Source organism: Coturnix japonica, chromosome 7, assembly GCF_054131305.1.
Source record: "Coturnix japonica strain WE chromosome 7, WE-NBRP24, whole genome shotgun sequence".
Lineage (NCBI taxonomy): Eukaryota > Metazoa > Chordata > Aves > Galliformes > Phasianidae > Coturnix > Coturnix japonica.
The window spans coordinates 27383892-27400963 of NC_140669.1; the positions used below are offsets into that span (position 1 = coordinate 27383892).

Consider the following 17072-nt stretch of genomic DNA (forward strand, 5'->3'; position numbering starts at 1 on the left):
TGTCACATAGAGTTCTCTCTGCAATATGACAAGACTTTTGTCCCACAAGGCACTGGGAACAAGTAAAGGTTTATTTTTGAAGATACAACACAACTAAGAAAAACTTCGCAAAGCAACAAACTGCTGTTTGCTGAGACCATGGATGCCTACTGCTGGAAGTCAAAATGCATAGCTTAAACTGTGCTCCAATATAAAACAGGCTTTTCATAACCTGCCCTAATAGCGTTGCTTTCCTTCAACACAGCCCTGGCTGCCTCACGGTAAACAAAAGGCAACAATGAAACATTGGAGTGAGTTCTATTTTAGATAACAGGATTGTGAAAATATCTCAAACGAGCTTTGATCCATTTCCATAAACTTTACAGGACCAAATTCACCATTAGTTCAGCTCTAATTTCATAGCCAAGAACTGGAAGACACTGGGAGTGTATACTAAATGATTTCTTATGTACATAACAACCTTTTTCAATAGCACAGTTGCCACAGAAGTTCAGAGAACACAAAAGAGTTCACCAAACGCTAAGGAAAACAGAATTTACTTTTTAATTTGATAAAGAATTCGCCCTATTTGTCACTAACATGACCATATTCAATACAAAAACAAGCAATTGTTTTCAATTCAATACAAAAAACAGAGCAAAGAGAGCAAGCTCTGATCTGAGAAAGCACACTGTTCACATTGTAACTGAAACAGCTTCTACCATAAAGAGAACTTTGGGTGGGTTTGGTTTTGCTTTGTTGGCGTTACTGAGGACATCACATGGGAATTCTAAAGGTTTAAAAAACAAACTCAGCTATTACCTCCATTCTGCAAAAAGCAGAATGCTTAAAGCAAGCCTAAACCTCTCAAGCACACATGCAATTAACTGCATGCAGGGAACATGCAAACCTCATCACCTACCTCTGCATTCCACCTATTGAATGAAATATAAGTAGATTAAAAAAAAAAAGTATCTTTCCCTTGATTTTCAAACTGAAAAAGAGAAACTTCATGTGCATGACCTGCCAAAAAAAAACCACCTGTCATCTAATTAGAGGCTACAACATCATACTCAGCCATCACAACTGATCTCAATGCATCTGAAAAGAAAATAATGATACTTCTTCAGGATCCGCATTCTGTCCTGTGCAAGGCTTCTCCTACACATCCCTTATTGCCATGGAGACTGCTACCACAGACAGGAGCACCCATGAGGTACAGACACATGTTCCCATTTCTCAGTCAGCCGGCTTTTATTGATCTGCTTGTCAGGCCTCATCACAAGAAGTCAGAAGATACACAGCTTCCATCTTCCACTCACCAACCATCTCTGCTATCAAAGGAAGGCAGCATGCAAGTTTAGATTTCTGGCTTATTTCTCACTAACAGCTCTTCGAAACTGCACAGAGAATACGGAAAAAGGAAACTGGAAAGCAAGCTACACTAACAACAACAAATTACAGCAAGGTAGAATACTCTGACTTTGGAGTTAGCTCTTGCTGCAGGATCTTGTCAGACATTTTGAATCAACAGCTGTATTTTAACTATGACTGTCAGCACCAGGAGCTTTATGTAATTCACCAAACCTCACAGAACTGAGCAGCACACGTCAAAGGGCACTGAAGAAAGCAGTACACATACAGTCATGTCGTTACTTACATTGTTGTTGCGTGTTTCTACTGCTGGAAACTTCCTGACTATGAATTTGACGGCAGATTCCAGGTTTTTGTCAATAAGATACGATGGTTTGGCTTTGGGGTCACCACATGCCTATAAAAAAAATACAATACAGAATGGAGTAAAAAAAATAAAATAATTAACCGCATTATATTAAGCCACAGTTGCAAATCTGCAAACAAACTAGAAAGATTTTTTTTGTCTTGGTTTGTAGGTTATCATTATTATTTTTTTAAGTGAGCAGGTGATAATGAGAGGCAAAGTGCAGGGACTGTCACAGCTGAAATATGCAATGGGAAACAGTACAGAGATGCTCTTCTACTGAAAAAGATGCATGGAAATATCAAAGCAGTTAGTGCAGAACAGCAGTGAGGGAAAAACAACTCAAACCTAAAAGAAGGGGGAAAAAAAAAAAGGTTTTCTTTTTCCTGCTATTCCTGGTTTGAGGTAGTGTTGTATTCGTCTGGAGTTAATAAACTGTTAGAAAATTCAGTCATGTCATCATCTATGGAGGACTAGCCTTGGTGAAATGAAACTAAAAAAGCCCCACCACCAATCTGCATTTAACTTGTCTTTAAATTGTGAACTGCAAGAGAGCTTTCCCCCCACAATAACAACACCAATACTTGCCTAAAACTCTATTCCTTTAAATTAGCAACTCACATTTTGCTTTTACACGTTTTACTCACGTTTTGCAACTCACGTTTTAAAGCTGTGCTTTAAAAGCAGCAATGAAAAAAACTTGATTAAATTTCCATTTGAATAGAAGCCACAGCTCAGTGGAAGCCCCTCCAATAGCCTACACAGACATCTCAGAAGCCCAGGTTGGAGGAGCGACTCAACTACTTTAGCCAGCTGCAGAGCATGCTGTTGGACACGCTATTTATTCCCAACTACTCTAAGGAGCCATGCTACACAGTTTAGCTGGGGAAGACATACCAAAGGCAGCAAGCATTATTAACGCAACAGTTTGTGCTCAAATTGTATTTTCTCTCAAATACGTATTTAGCTTAATAGTCCTCAGAGGGATCTTCATGTCTCATGCAAAACTGAATTACATGCTACGCATTTCTATGCAACATAGTGAACTTGAATGAGAGCTCATTTTAACTCTTCCACATCGAATTCTATGGCTGAGTTGCAGACCGTAGAGACAGAAGTCATGGAGTATGAGACCGGTTCTGAAAGCGGGCAAGCGGGCAAAGGGAAGGTGAAAAGCTTTGCAAACCTTCCAAACTTGTCCTTGCTGGGAAAGCATTGTAATAGAAAGAGAGAAAAATTACATATAAACATATGACTCAAATTCTACAACACGTTACATTTAAGTGAGCTAATACACTATTACCTACATCCAAGAGAACATTACAGCCATCTGTTACTATAGACAGCACGCTTCCTAGTGGACAGCGATTACTCTGATGCGCACAACGAATTTACATGTACTTAATAGAATGTTACTATCGCACACAGTTGGAGTATAAGCTGAAACACGTAACTTCTAATAGTAATTTCAAACGTAAGTTCAGGAAGGAAGGGAAAAAAAGGAGTTCAACATCACATGCATCTACAGGGGAAAAACAGGAGAGAAACTCAGTGAAGTTTTACATACCTGAAAAAGAAACGGTAGCCAAGAAAAAAAAACAAAACAAAAGTCATTATTGTACGTTTCTACAGCTCCTGCCTGCAGCACACGACCATCAGAACGCACCATCACGTACTACTCCCATATCTGCACTCTTACATTTGCTAAGTTGACCACAGCACATTCCAGATCTTAGCAAAACGTTACATCCAGAACATCCTAAGAGGAATGGATAGCCACAATCAACACAGCAACACACACGTCATTGATGAGATGTATATTGCAAGTATTGGTATTCTTTCAACAGCAAACAACAGCACGTGCCACTAAAGGTCTGTTCCACACACTCTCATAAGTCTTCACTATTTCTCAAGTAAAAATTATAAGTGGCAAAAATTAAACAACTCACACTTGAGATTCATGTAGTCCTAATTAACCAGAAGCCACGGGGTCTCTTAAGGATCTGCATCATGTTAGTGCAATTTGGTATCCTTGCCACACATTATGTAGCTTTCTCTACCAAAAGCATTACAAACTAAGGAAGGATCTTAACAGCCAACATGCATCTGTGGCCCATTATATTTCAGTGCACTTGCACTCACACAGATGACAATTGCTAATCCTGCCACTATCGATTTCTTAAGTTTTTCAGCCTGCCTTCAATAATTACTTCCACATATGCTATTCTTCATTGCTTCCTAGCACCAGATGGTTTTCCTCCTATAAAATGAAGGTTTACTTTACTAGAAGTTACATTCTAACCAGGCCCTTGCATGCAGCTTCTTCACATGGAAACTGAGCTCTGAAAACACAAACATCCCCACTGGGTCTCAGGAACTTGGTTCCCAGCAATGACAAATGTTATTCACAGCCTCAGAGGCAATTCTCTGCTGACATCCAGGAGTTCAAGAGACAGCCTTGTTCCTTCCCACTGCTTATTTGTTAACACACAGCACCTGTCATTCTGCCTCCTAATAAACTAAATGAGATTAATCCAAAGAGCAGGAAAAAAAAACAACTTCAGCATGCTAAGAGCTTTAAACCATATAACTCTAAGTCCCAGCGTTCAGGAAGCTGCACAAAGCTGCATTTCAAGCCTATGTACCTGAGCACTGAAAATTCCAGAATTCCCATGGACTTGCTAGTACAGCATTCATGGCATACAGCTCTCTGCTAGAGTTCCAGCCCCTTGAAACTCAACACGTTATACCACAAGCATCTCCCAGCAGTCACCTCCCAGTTCTTTTGAGCATTACAAAACAGCTGTCAAGCAGTTGTGATGAAAAAGACGATGCAGAATTACCACCGAGACTAGTCTACATCACTAGCTAGAAAATAAAACTGCAAAGGACTCACATGCTGGATTTCTATCAAGGCAGACTCCATTTCTTTGCACAATGCCCTCCTACAACAAGCTCTTAAGAAGTAAGCAACTTTTCTTTACCTGATTCTGTGCATTCAACCCTAGCAAGAACAAGCAAATTGCTATAGCTAACAGAGTCATTAATCAGAATATTTCTTTGCCTCCATATGCACAAGTCCTCAAAACAGACTAGATGGATCAACTTGCATAAACTGTTGAGGCGTTTTACAATGCCACGTACTCTGAACTAAAGCAGCATTTTCCTCCCTCAGGAAACTACATTATTAAACAACATTCAGACTCCACTTGAAGCTAACAGCACTCCTCTATGCAACTGTCACTTTGAAAACAACAAATACTGCACAACTCCACTTTCTCAGTTGCGCTGCATAGGCAGCAACCTACAAGAAAGCACCCAGCAACAGCACACTTAATATCTACACTGAAGGTTAAGCCGTCTCCAGAGAACACTAAAGGCTACAGTACAACTGTACCTGCACCATGGAACACCAACATTAAGAGGTGTGCTGAAAAAACCTTTTGCCACAGTACAGCTATAATATACAGTTATAATGGCAAAAGTCAAAGCTTAACACTTAACTTCCAAGCTGAGAACATCAGATGTTGGATAAGGGCTAAAAAAGGTTCATTGACAAAACTACTGCATGTACACAATAACAGAATCATCAAGGTTCAAAAAGACCTGAGATTCAGTCCAACCACCTACCTCCCATTGATATTTCACACTAAACCATGTCCCTTAATACAACACCCAAATGTTTCTTTAGCACCTCCAGGGACAGTGACTCAACCACCAGCAGCCTGTTCCAGTGCACCACCACTCTTACAGGGAAAAACTGTTTCCTAATATCCAACCAGAACCTCTCGTTGCACGACCTGAGGCCATTCCCTATAGACCTATCTTTAGTTACACAGGAAAAGAGGGCAACCCCCACCACACCACAACCACCTTTCAAGGAGCTACAGGTCCCTGGTGAGCCTCCTCCAAACCAAACAATCCCAGCTCCCTCAGCCTCTCCTCATAAGGCCAGTGCTCCAAACCATCAACAGCTTCACTGCCCTTTGGACACACTCCAGAGTCTCAGTGGCTTTTTTTGTAGTGCAGGGTCCAAACCTGAACTCAGTACTCAAGGTAGGGCCTCACCAGAGCTGAATACAGAGGGATGGTCACCTCCCTGCTCCTGCTAGCAACACTACTTCTGATAAAAGTCAGGATGCCTTTAGCCTTCTTGGCCACCTGGGCACACAGCTGGCTCACTTTTCACCAAGCATAAACCAACTCTTCCACGTCCATTTCCTCCACAGTCCGCCAGCCATTCTGCCCCAAGCCTGTAGTGCTGCCTGGGGTTGTTGTGGCTAAGTGCAGAACCCAGCACTTGGTCTTGTTGAACCGCATCCCACTGTTTTCAGCCCAGCTACCCAGCCTGTCCAGATGGCTCTGTAAGGCAGATCAACGCTTCCTCCCAACTTGGTGTCACCTACACACTTGCTGAGGGCGCCCCCCATTTCCTCATCCCAATCATCAATGGATATATTAAACAGGACAACCTCCAGGTGACATGACATGAATTACATGCAGGCATAACCACTGTCGAAAGCCAGTAGCATGGCACAGCATCCGGGGCACCACCTTGCATTTGTAACACCTGCACTTCACTCCAGCCTTCTGCACAGACCTGCAGCATTCCCAGGAGCACTGGGAAATGCTACTTCAGTCACATGATGTAGATCTAACTAATCAAAACATGGAAGAAACAGCTTTTATACCTTTCTTCTTGGCAGTAAGCCCCATCTATTCCAAACCATGAGCAGGGCTACTGCCCAATGAAAAAAGACAGAGCTAGAAGAGAGCTATAGTTTGAATCAGTATTCTTCTATTTTCATTCTTCAAACTGTCAACATCAGAAGCCTACCATAAAACAAGTCATGTACTGCAGCAGTTTAACATGGTTTTATTATTTAGGATTTTACTGCTACTACAGACTTGAGATAAAATTCTGCTGAGCAGATTCAGTGGTGACAATAAATAGTGAAACAGTCAGTGAATCACCTTGCCTTCAAGTTTCATTCATCAATGAATCTGCATTAAAAACCCCGAGCCTAACAAGCAAATAGATGCAATTTCAACAACAAATAACTTAAAAAAAGTCATTCCCTGAGCTAGTAACTTACATTAATAAAAATAAATATGCTAAGATTTCTAGTATTAAAAAAAGGGAAAACTCCTGTACCATTTACAGCTTACTACAGCACATTCTCTTGACACGCAGGAAAGGCATGTGCAGTAAAAGCCATTCTTCTGCCGTGGTGCTGACATTAAAGACTTTCTCCTAAAATATATCTGAATTTAAATGCTTGCTTTGCAGCTGCAGATCCTACAAAATTACACTAAATAATAAATGGCAAAGAAACATTCCAGGAGACAAGCTCATTATTAACTCCACCTTTTGGTAGGATGCAGTGCACTATTTATTTCTCATTTACATCATGCATTTAAAACTAATGAGGCTACGGACTGACAACCCCTGATTTTGAAAAAAGCAAAAGTACAGAGAACAGAGAGGTGAATAATCAGCGAGTAACTGCTTTGAAAGCTCAGTGCATTAGGAAGCACTGCACGCTCCATTAGCCCCACTATTTCTGTTGAAACCTACCATGGCCACTTTGCTACACTTTAGGATCTGAGGAAGCTCAAGTTCAATAATAAACAAGCTTGTCCCTAATGACTTTTGTGAATGAACCCTTTTAATAGCTATGAAACTATACGCAAGCATCAGCCAACCACACAAGAATAAACTAGTTTAGTATTTTGATGGCTAAAAATTAACTGTTCTACTCTAATATTATTTCCTCATCAGTGTGTGCTAGGACAAGCCTAAAGACAGCAGCCACACATACAGGAATGAAGGAAAAGAGCTGCTTACCTTTTGAGAACCTCAAGTAGGCAGGGACCTCCAGCAAGGGATGCCCTCACCTCCACTACCAACACTTGAATGATATCAGGTGATGGGCAGACCCTGGCTCTAGCCCTTCTGGTCACTCAGCAGCATTGCACGCACCTGAGCTCAATTAGGTCGGCTCTGCCTTCCCACCAGGTGCTTAATCAGTGCTTCAGGCTGTGACTGAGCATTGCCACTACAGCTGTTAATGCGGAGCCTGGCTGGAGCAGAGCTAGGACACAGCCCAGCGAGACGCTGCAGGACTACAGTACAACAAGGACATGTTTATAACACTTCCCTAACACGGCTACCCATCTGCTCTCATTATTACCATGTCATACAGACCATATTTCCTGACATTGTCTGTATGAACAATCAGATAAGGTAATGTCAGCAGCCTTGCTAAGGTCAATGGGCAAAATACTTACCAAATTGTCCTTATAAGAGTGACCTCACATTTCAATGATGAAACAAACATGCTTTCTTAGACTCTGCCTGTATACATAAATCCATATTACCTTCTTGAGGTCGTAATGCCTACTTAAATAAGCACATGAGTCTATTAATAAAATACAGGGCAGATGAAACATGAACAAAAATGGAGAGAAGTTTCACAACCACAACACTTTCCTTGATTGCAATGTATAAAGTAACACTAATAAAAGCAAACACGGCTATGGGATCATCCTTCCTTCTGTATATTTGGGAAGGTATCATTCGATATTCTGGTACTGTATTTAAAAGCTTAATGTCTCCTTAAAACACATGTTGCTTTTTGAATACGTCAAAAAAAATTCCAATCTGAAAGGAAAAAAGAAGTCCCGGGATAACATCAGTTTGTATTTGCTTCCAGAGAAAACTAAGTCTCTTTTCTGCCTGGGCAGCATGGATCATAAGTTTGTTTGCTGTTTTCTCCTGACTACCAGCTGGGTGGTATTTTGAACCATCCCTGTAAGGCTACAAACACAAATGCACCAACAAATACTGTTGTCTTAACCTTTAAAAAACTGTTAATATCAACCAAGCACTAAAAATAGCCCTACCCCACCCTAAGTCACTTCCTGATGACTTGGAGACGTTATCTGCTCCTTCCAAAACCGATCTTACAACTCACAACAAGCTTATCAGTGAGCTCCCCTCAGCTCAATGCTCTGCAGCCATCTTAGAGCTCAGCGTCCCAAGGATGATCTAATCCTACACCCTTGCACATTTCAGAGCTCTGCAGTTTGGGAGTTTCTCCACGTTCACAGGTCACTTAAAAGGCTCTTCCGCTTTTCCAGCTCACAACTTCCTCATCAATGGTTAGACTTGGTCTAGTCCTCTTCACTCCTATTCTGGAGCTTCTGGGATCTTCTCCTTCACCCTAGGCTCACGACCAGAGTGAAAGGCTGGAGAAGTGAGGGCCTGCCCTCTCTGCAGCCAATTTCTGTTGATCTCAGCTGATCCAGCCCATTTCTCACAGTTTCACCACAGGAGAGTTGGTGCTGTCCTTCTTTACACTCACAGCACTGTTGCTCTTTCCTAAACAGTAACTAATTTAACTGCTGCAGGAGATAAACAGGAAAAAAAGTATTCATTTGGCCTTTTAAATGGCTAACAAGCAACACCCTTAACACAGGTACAAATACACTGTTACTAAATTACATCTCTAAAGTACTAACCAGCAAATAACCAATCACCTACTGTGATCTCCTATCTGACTTACTATTATGTTGTACAGTGCTTACAGTAGGACTGGGACTGAATTTTAGTTTAGAATAGCAAGGACAAGGCTAACAAAGGCCTTGCAAGGATTTATTCTGCCTTTCACCTAAGCATTCAGCTTGGTTATGCAGTTGGTATCTAAGAGTCTGCTCTAGATTCTCATTAGTAGATACCATACGATCATGGGAGCACTGACAGCCAACAGAATGTTGCACTGAGAACATCTTAAGAAACAAGTTTTGCATACAAACTTGCAACCCGTGTGGTAGATAACAAGATGACACTGCTTGCAAAGCCAGTAGCACCAAGTAACCGTCTTCATTTTTGAAGAATATATACTCTAAAAGGTCAAAACCCTCTCATCCCAGACAGCTCAGTTCTAAGCAGCGCTGCTCTGACACCCATCAAAACCACGCTATCTTGATTTGCTCCTTGTCTATGAAATCTGCTATTTCAACACTGAATCTTTTACTGCAAATTCTTTCAGGTATCCAAGCAGTTTATAAACAAACAAAAGCAGACCTGCACACAATAAGATTATTTTTCTACCATTCCCTTTGCACACCACACTGATGTGAATTTTACAATAGTGCAGCATCACATAACACATACCGAAACCATCTCTCTGACTGCTCTGGCTGTAACAACTGCATTCAAGTTTCACCTGAGCCAGGATGGCATGAAATAACGCCATATCTGACTTACAGACACAGCTGTAGGCACAAACAGCAAGAGCAATAGAACAATTGTTAGCGGGTACAATTGAGGATAAACATTTTAAAAGCAGAAGGAGCAAAACAGGAGAGAAACTGCAGTGATAACATTTCCTAATTGAGGACTGACGCTGGTCGCAGTACAATAGGCAGCTAAAAACAGCTGAAAGCAGCAGGCCGTGTCATTCTTTATAATAAGTTCCACCTCCATACAGATCAAGTAGGAGTTCAGCCTCACCACCCACTGTCACTTCAGTAACTCTGCATTTCATATCTTCCATGCTGCTCTCCAAAAGGCAGAAAATGGGGTGTTCACACATCCCCTCTTAAAAAAGAACCATAAACCATGTCAGAAGACAGCGGCATGGGCCAGCAAACAGGAAGTGAAGAACAATTAACAGCTATAAGGAAAATGAGATCAAAATGGATTTATTTCTTTAAATAGGAAGTTTAACGATCAAGTTCTTACTTGTTTATTCACATTTTTGTAACTCTGGATAATCTTAATCCCTTAAAATCTCAGCTCCCTAACCAGCACCTCCAGCAATCCGTGCAGCAATGATGAGCGCGGCAGCTCTCACTTCCTCTTATTTAAACAAGTCTCAGTCATTTCCTTTGACCGCAATACCGCATATTGTGCAGTTCTCTACAGATTGCAGTTTTGATATTGTCTTCTGAGGAGGAAGCCAGGAGAACCTCAGCAGCACTTTTGAAACCAACTGTTTGCAAAGAGGGAAAAAGTCAGAAAACAAGAAAAAGAAAGGCTTCCAAAAAGCCAGCTGTGCTGAAAGCAGGCTGAAGGGATGAAACACGGGCATCTCAAGACTTCTGGGGCACACCATCAGAGCCAGCCAGCTACTGCCACCAACCAACACTTACTACAGCTTAAGAAAATAACCATTTGAATACAAAGAGCTCCATCTGCTTGTCTCCAGGTTTGGCCAAGCTCTACATTGCTCAATAAACAAGCCACCTGGATGTGCCTCCTCTCTCTGTACCTAAGACCTAAGCAGTTTTTGAGTCCCTTCGCAGAGCTTGCAGGAAAACCTGCTGTCACCTCTGGTGTTTCTGCTCCCACACTGAAAGCCCATCCACACGCATCACTGCACCTACAGCAATGCCATATGGACCAACCCGCACAGGAGTCCCTCCGCCAAATGCGCTGACGGAAACACATCCATAGGCACCATGCCGCTTACCCTGAGCGCCTCCAAACCAGTAAGCACAGAACAACCTGCACTTGCACTCATTAAGGCACAGCTTTATGCCAAGAGATGCTTCACCTGCCTCTTTCCCTGCCTCCTTCCTACACAGCACAGCTCTTCTGGCAAAGCCCCTGGATAACACAAATCGGCAATAATTTGGTTAGATTAGTTGACTGATGCTAAACACTTAACAACTGCACACCAGCTACTGATCCCAAATACTACAGTCACTTCCTTCCCCTAGAAATGACAACCAAATAAGAGCAACCTCATGCCTGGGATTGCCAGCAGCTCGTGCTGCTCCAAAGCAAACCAATGGACAGAGCACGGGACAGGATGACTCTCAACCAAAAAGGGGCTTCAGGGCCACAACCATTAACTCACAGATGGATGACGACCAGCTCCAGGCCCTTTAAGCCTCAGGATTCCTTGCATCCCCCAAACACCACTGCAGCACACAGCATAGGGAACGGCACGGGCCTTCTAATACACTCAGCCTGCAAAGGTGTGCTCGCTGCTTGAGCACAGAAGCGAGGATTTATTTGTAAAAACGAAAACCGCCCATAAACTATGTTAACGCCTAAAAATCATTACTGGAACTGCATTATACAAGCGCATACCTCCAGATCCCGCATTCGCATTGGGAAAATCGAGGCAGGAACGCCATGCGAGCAGCCGGCGTACCGGCACACGGCAGGGCTTTCCGCCGCAGGACGGGCAGCCGGGCCGCGTCTCGGTAATGCGGCGAGCAGCCGCAGCACCCACGGCAATTCCCAGCTCCGACTCCCGCCGGGAGCTGCTAAGCAACGCCGACTCGCGGGAGCCCAACTTACTAATTTTACCCGACGCCCAGCCCGGGCCGTAGCGGCTCGGGGAAGCCGGGCCGCCGCCTGACTCACGGGGAGCGGCCCGGCCTCGGGCCTAGGCCCCGGCGGCGGGGGGCTGAGGCCTACGCGCTCCGGGCCCGCCCGCCGCCAGGTACCGAGCGGCGCCGGCCCCCGCAGCCCTGAGGGAGCGCCCGAGGGCCCCCCGCCCCTCCCTTCATCCTCTCCCTCGGCCGCCCTGCCCTGCCCTGCCCCTCGGGCCCCGCAGCTAGGCCGCGGCGCGGCGGGGGGCGACGGGAGGAGCGCCGGGCGGTCGGGGCCCGGGGGGGGCGGCGGGACGGGGGTCGCGGCTGTCGCGGCTGTTCCTCTCCCCGCCTCCCCGCCGGAGCCCCCGCACCTTCTTGATGTTGTAGAGCCGGGTGAGCATGCCGACGCCCCGGTCGTTTAGGATGGTCAGCTTCTCCGCCAGCTTCTGCTGGCTCGGCTGAAGCACGGACCGCGACATCGTGCCCCGCTCGGCACCCCCGGCCCGGACCCCGCCGCCGTCAATGCTCGCAGCCCCGCCGTGGCGCGGCCGCCGGACCGGACCGGCGCTGCTCCGCCGCCGTTCTCCCTCGCTGCCTTCGCGGGGCGTGGCCACGACGCGGCCCGGCCCGGCGCTGCCCGCGGCGTCACGTGTCGCGGCTCACGGCCGCCCCTTGCGGCCCGTCGGAGCAGCCGGCACGGGGCAGGGCGGCGGGAGCTCCGGGGCTGCGGGCCGGGTCACTGTCACGGCTGCGGGGCCGGGAACGAGACTTTCCAAACGGCAGGGACACCCCAAAACCGGGATTGTTTTTGGTTTCTTGGATTGCGGATTCGTTAGGCTGTATTTGAGTTCCGGTTCTAAGTTATACTTAAAAACCCCCACGAGCGTTCTTCCTAGAAGTTCCTAATGACGCTACTAAAGCCTGATGATGAGGTGACACTTGGAAAAGCACTGCAGAGCATATTTACAGACATAGTACCAGTGCACCTGGGGGGACTCATAGAATCACAGACTCGTTGAGGTTGGAAAAGAGCTCCCAGACAGCTCAGTCTAACCGCCAATGCATCCCCACCATAGAAACATGGGATGCGGTACTTAGGAACACACTTTAGAGAGCAGCAGTGGTGGTGAATGGAGATTGGTCAGGATGATCTTGGAGGTCTCTTTCAACACTGTGTGAGCTGAGAACAAATAAGGGCTAGAATGAAATGTGTCAAACTTAACTCTTCTTGTGGCTTATACAGCAAGGTCTGAGCCACACACTGCTGTAACGTGATGGATTTCACAGTGACTGCTGCCTAAAGGCCTGCATGGGAGCTCAGTGCCACCCGCTGCTGCCGGCTCCCACAGCCAGCTACTGTGAGGGGCTCCCTCATCTAGTTCATGGGACTGGCTTAAGAATGAACCTTCTAATCTCATTTTTTAAATAACAGCCTCACCATCTGTTCCTTTTGGTGCATATTAATACTTGTATTTCATTTCCAGTTTGCATTTCTACATTATAAATCAGATTATTTCTGTCTTTCAGCAGATTTAAACTAATAGATTTTAGAAAGCAGAGAATTGAATACGAGAAGCCTGAATGTAATTGAATTGTTTCTGACCTCCTTCCTTTTGGCTGCTACAAGATAATTTATGATTTAGAACAAAACCGGGAAGCGAGAACTCGGAGTTCCAACCTTACAGCTGCTGTTGACTCATTTGTTGTCCTTTATCAGCTAATTTTCTGTAGGCATTCTGTCCAGGAGCCTGGAATTGCTGGCAGCAGTGCTGTGTGTGAAAGCATCAGGAACATTCAGATCAGACTTTCAATTAATAAAGCACAAAAGTCTATTCCATTTCCAAGTGTTTAATCAAATAGCGATTGGAATATTTTTACATAAAGATTGTTCCTCCTATTCTGAATTCATTTAAGAATAAATATGAATGTTTCTGGTTACAGTAAAGATGTTTCCCATATAGTTACACCCTAAGAAAAAAACCAAAACACTGCTATTGGTGAATCACAGAATGACTTTAACTCAAAGGGACCTTAAAGCCTGTTCAGTTCTAACCCCCTGCCATGGGTTGGTTGCCCCCAGCAGCTCAGGCTGCCCAGGGCCCCATCCAACGTGGCCTTGGGCACCTCCAGGGATGGGGCACCCACAGCTTCTCTGGGCAGCAGTGCCGGGGCCTCACTGCCCTCTCAGTAAAGAATTTCTTAACATCTAACTTAAATTTCCCCTATTTTAGTTTAAAGGCGTCCCCCCTCATCCAATCACATCAGACCACATAAAAAGTCATCGTACTTATCCATTCTACCTATACATTTTTGTCCTCTCATTTACAGCTGGAACAAGCAGCAGCCAATTTTTAATCTAGCACTGAATTGCTTCTAAGCCACATTCATTCTACTGCAACTTTCAAACAATAACAGCCAACCATCAATATTGCCATGGATGTAGAATGGCATTTAATACTGAGGCAGCTCATTGTGAAGTTTGGGTGTCATATTAAATCACCTGTGTGCTAACACACCAAATTTCTCTCCCTGAAATAAGTAGAAAAGCTATGGGTCAGGATGGAGACCAGGTTGCTCAATTTTGGTAAGGTTTGTTCTGGGAGCGTTCTCTGGGGAGCTTTCATGCTCTCTGTGACTACTAGCAGTTCTCAGGTAAAAGCAGTCACAATTGCTCTCCACGCTGCACAGATACCAACAAGCTGAAGAAGGGAAAGAAAAGATTTCTGATTCATTCTCCTTTATAGTACAGACAGAGCATCCTGTTTCCAACTCCCACATTATCCATGAGGCTATTCACAAAATCCTGTCAGAGGGAGCACCTCTGCTTGCTATAATTTTTAATGCAAATGGTGCCAAATAAGCTGCTTTTCTTGAGAACAAGCTGAATGTCACAAGAGGGAAGGGAGCAGTATCAATAAGCAAGAATCTTGGATACAAGGCATTTTTACTACCTTGCAGCTGTACAGACCTAACACTAAACAGAATACTATCTGAATTATCACCTTAGCATGGTTAGTTGGTCTGTCAATATCCAAGCAGATACATCAAAATGAAAAATAAACACTTAATGAAGTGTGACAAAGTGGACCAGTGTGTCTGCCCTGGCAGAACAAGGTCTTTTCAGCAAGGTGTTGATTAGAGGAGGGAGGTGTATCTCAGCCCTTAGGAGAAGATATGAAAGGTGAGTTCAAAATTCCGTGACAGACGATGTTTCTGCCCACACAGAGACAAGATGCTGCTGATCACGTAATTGGCAGCATCTCGCTGATCCAAGTGTCAGGACCAGCTTTAAGTTCAGAACTACAAAGCAAGCTTTTTTCCTCTTGCTTCTAAGAACTTCTCTCATTAGAGAGGGAAAATGTGCATGTCTGCTAGGGAAGGTAGGATAGAGCTGAAAAGTTGTGCTTCATAGAAACTGCATTGAAAAGAAAAACAGCTCCAAAACCTTCTCTCTATGCGAATGGAGAAATCACAGGTACAGATAGCAGATGTTACCATGATTAAACTTGGTTAAAGTGGTTGCATACATTTATGCTGTCAGCAAAATTTTTATCAGTTCTAATGGCTGTACAGCAAAGCTCACGTCAGGAGGAGCCTTATACAGAAGCTGCTGGCTGCATACATATAGGTTTTCAGAAGGAAGTTCTATTGCATGTTGGCTTACAGCAGTATGTCTGTGTAGTACAACTTGGGCTCACCAGTCTAGCAGGAAGCACAACAACAAAGCAACAAAAGCTCTGTCAGTACCAGCATAGCTTCGACAGGTGTGGTAAAACGGAAGGGCAAAGAAAAATATGGCTAACAATTATCTTTAAAACACAACTATTTGCTGGACTTTTTACTGATGATTCACACTCAAATGGCTGCCTATACTTAGTATAAAAGTATGAGCTTAAATGAGCTTAAAAATGAACCTTTTAAAGCCAACTGTCTGGTCACTTCAGGCTTTAACAGCACAATTCACTGAGGGGCTTTTGAGGAGTAAAAATTTCATTTGGGAACTTGAGAAGGAGAATCACAACATCAAGCAGCTCCATATGCACCAACTGCATCTGGTGCTTCACAAAGCATGTAAATTGTATTTATACTTCTTTAGCAGTGCTGCTTTAAAATATACAGTGGTCAATTCACTGCTGCAGAGCAGAGTACGCTGTCACCTAGGTCTATGCTACCCTTCCATCTTACAGTTCTCTCTCTCTATTTCCTTGCCTGTCTGCATTTTATTCTTGGTTTATCTTCTGACCTGGGGACTACTTCAAAACTCACGACTGTGTTGAAATGGTGGCCATCAGGAGCTAATGTCAAGAGATCAAGCACAATCCACTGCCACGCTTCTGCCCATTGGGCCAGCAGAGCCCAAGAAGCAGTTGATAAACAGACTCTTTTTCAAAGGCAAACTGTTCTCTGAACCAACTAGAACTTTTAAATCATCACCACCACAATCCTAAGTAGTTTGTGTCAAGTATTTCTGACAAATAAGTACTCTATGTTTATGTTAATCTTGCATCTAAAGGCACACATGCTGCAAACTTCACCATATAGAATCTATACCATTGTTTAAATCACCTATAAAAATCATAAATAGCATTAAACAAATGCAGTTGTCTTTATCAGACGGGCTTTTGTTCAGGGAGGACGAGACTCACAAGGCCTGTCACACTCACTAAACCAAACTGACACAGATGCATTACATTTCAGTCTCTGTTTTCACTCATGAATCCCCCAACTTTGTCATTCTTTAAATTCTCAGGAAGTTACCATGTCTGCAGTTTTCCATGTCCCTTTTTTCCCCTCTTTTAATAACTATTTGGCCACTATTTTAATTTATTCTGTCATTAACATCCGAGCTTGTATGTGTGTCTGCTCCTTGCTCAGTTGTTGCATGTCTCAGTAAGTTCTATTGTTGAGGCTGTGTATGAAGTATGGCCAATTGCACAGAGATCCTGGGCCTTTGAACTCTAAGGAGAACATGAAAGAGATGTGCAGAACTGGTTTGAAAATGTTGAATACTACAGCAGCTGTTCTCTAATGCACTGCA

General features: G+C 44.0%; 1 protein-coding gene across 8 annotated transcripts in view; it reads right to left on the reverse strand.

Annotated features, from left to right (window-relative positions):
- The window catches only part of NCKAP1 (NCK associated protein 1), a 63613-nt gene that overhangs the window by 38225 nt on the left and 8316 nt on the right, over nucleotides 1–17072 (reverse strand). For 3 of the 8 annotated variants that reach the window (XM_085553580.1, XM_085553578.1, XM_085553579.1), the window contains exon 3: nucleotides 1640–1750. In XM_085553580.1, coding sequence (XP_085409706.1) covers nucleotides 1640–1750 — 111 coding nt within the window. Of the gene's footprint in view, nucleotides 1–1639; nucleotides 1751–2885; nucleotides 2904–3266; nucleotides 3384–12405; nucleotides 12634–17072 lie in introns of those variants that run through there. The other 5 variants (XM_015867931.3, XM_015867930.3, XM_015867934.2 and 2 more) reach the window with 3 other exon arrangements.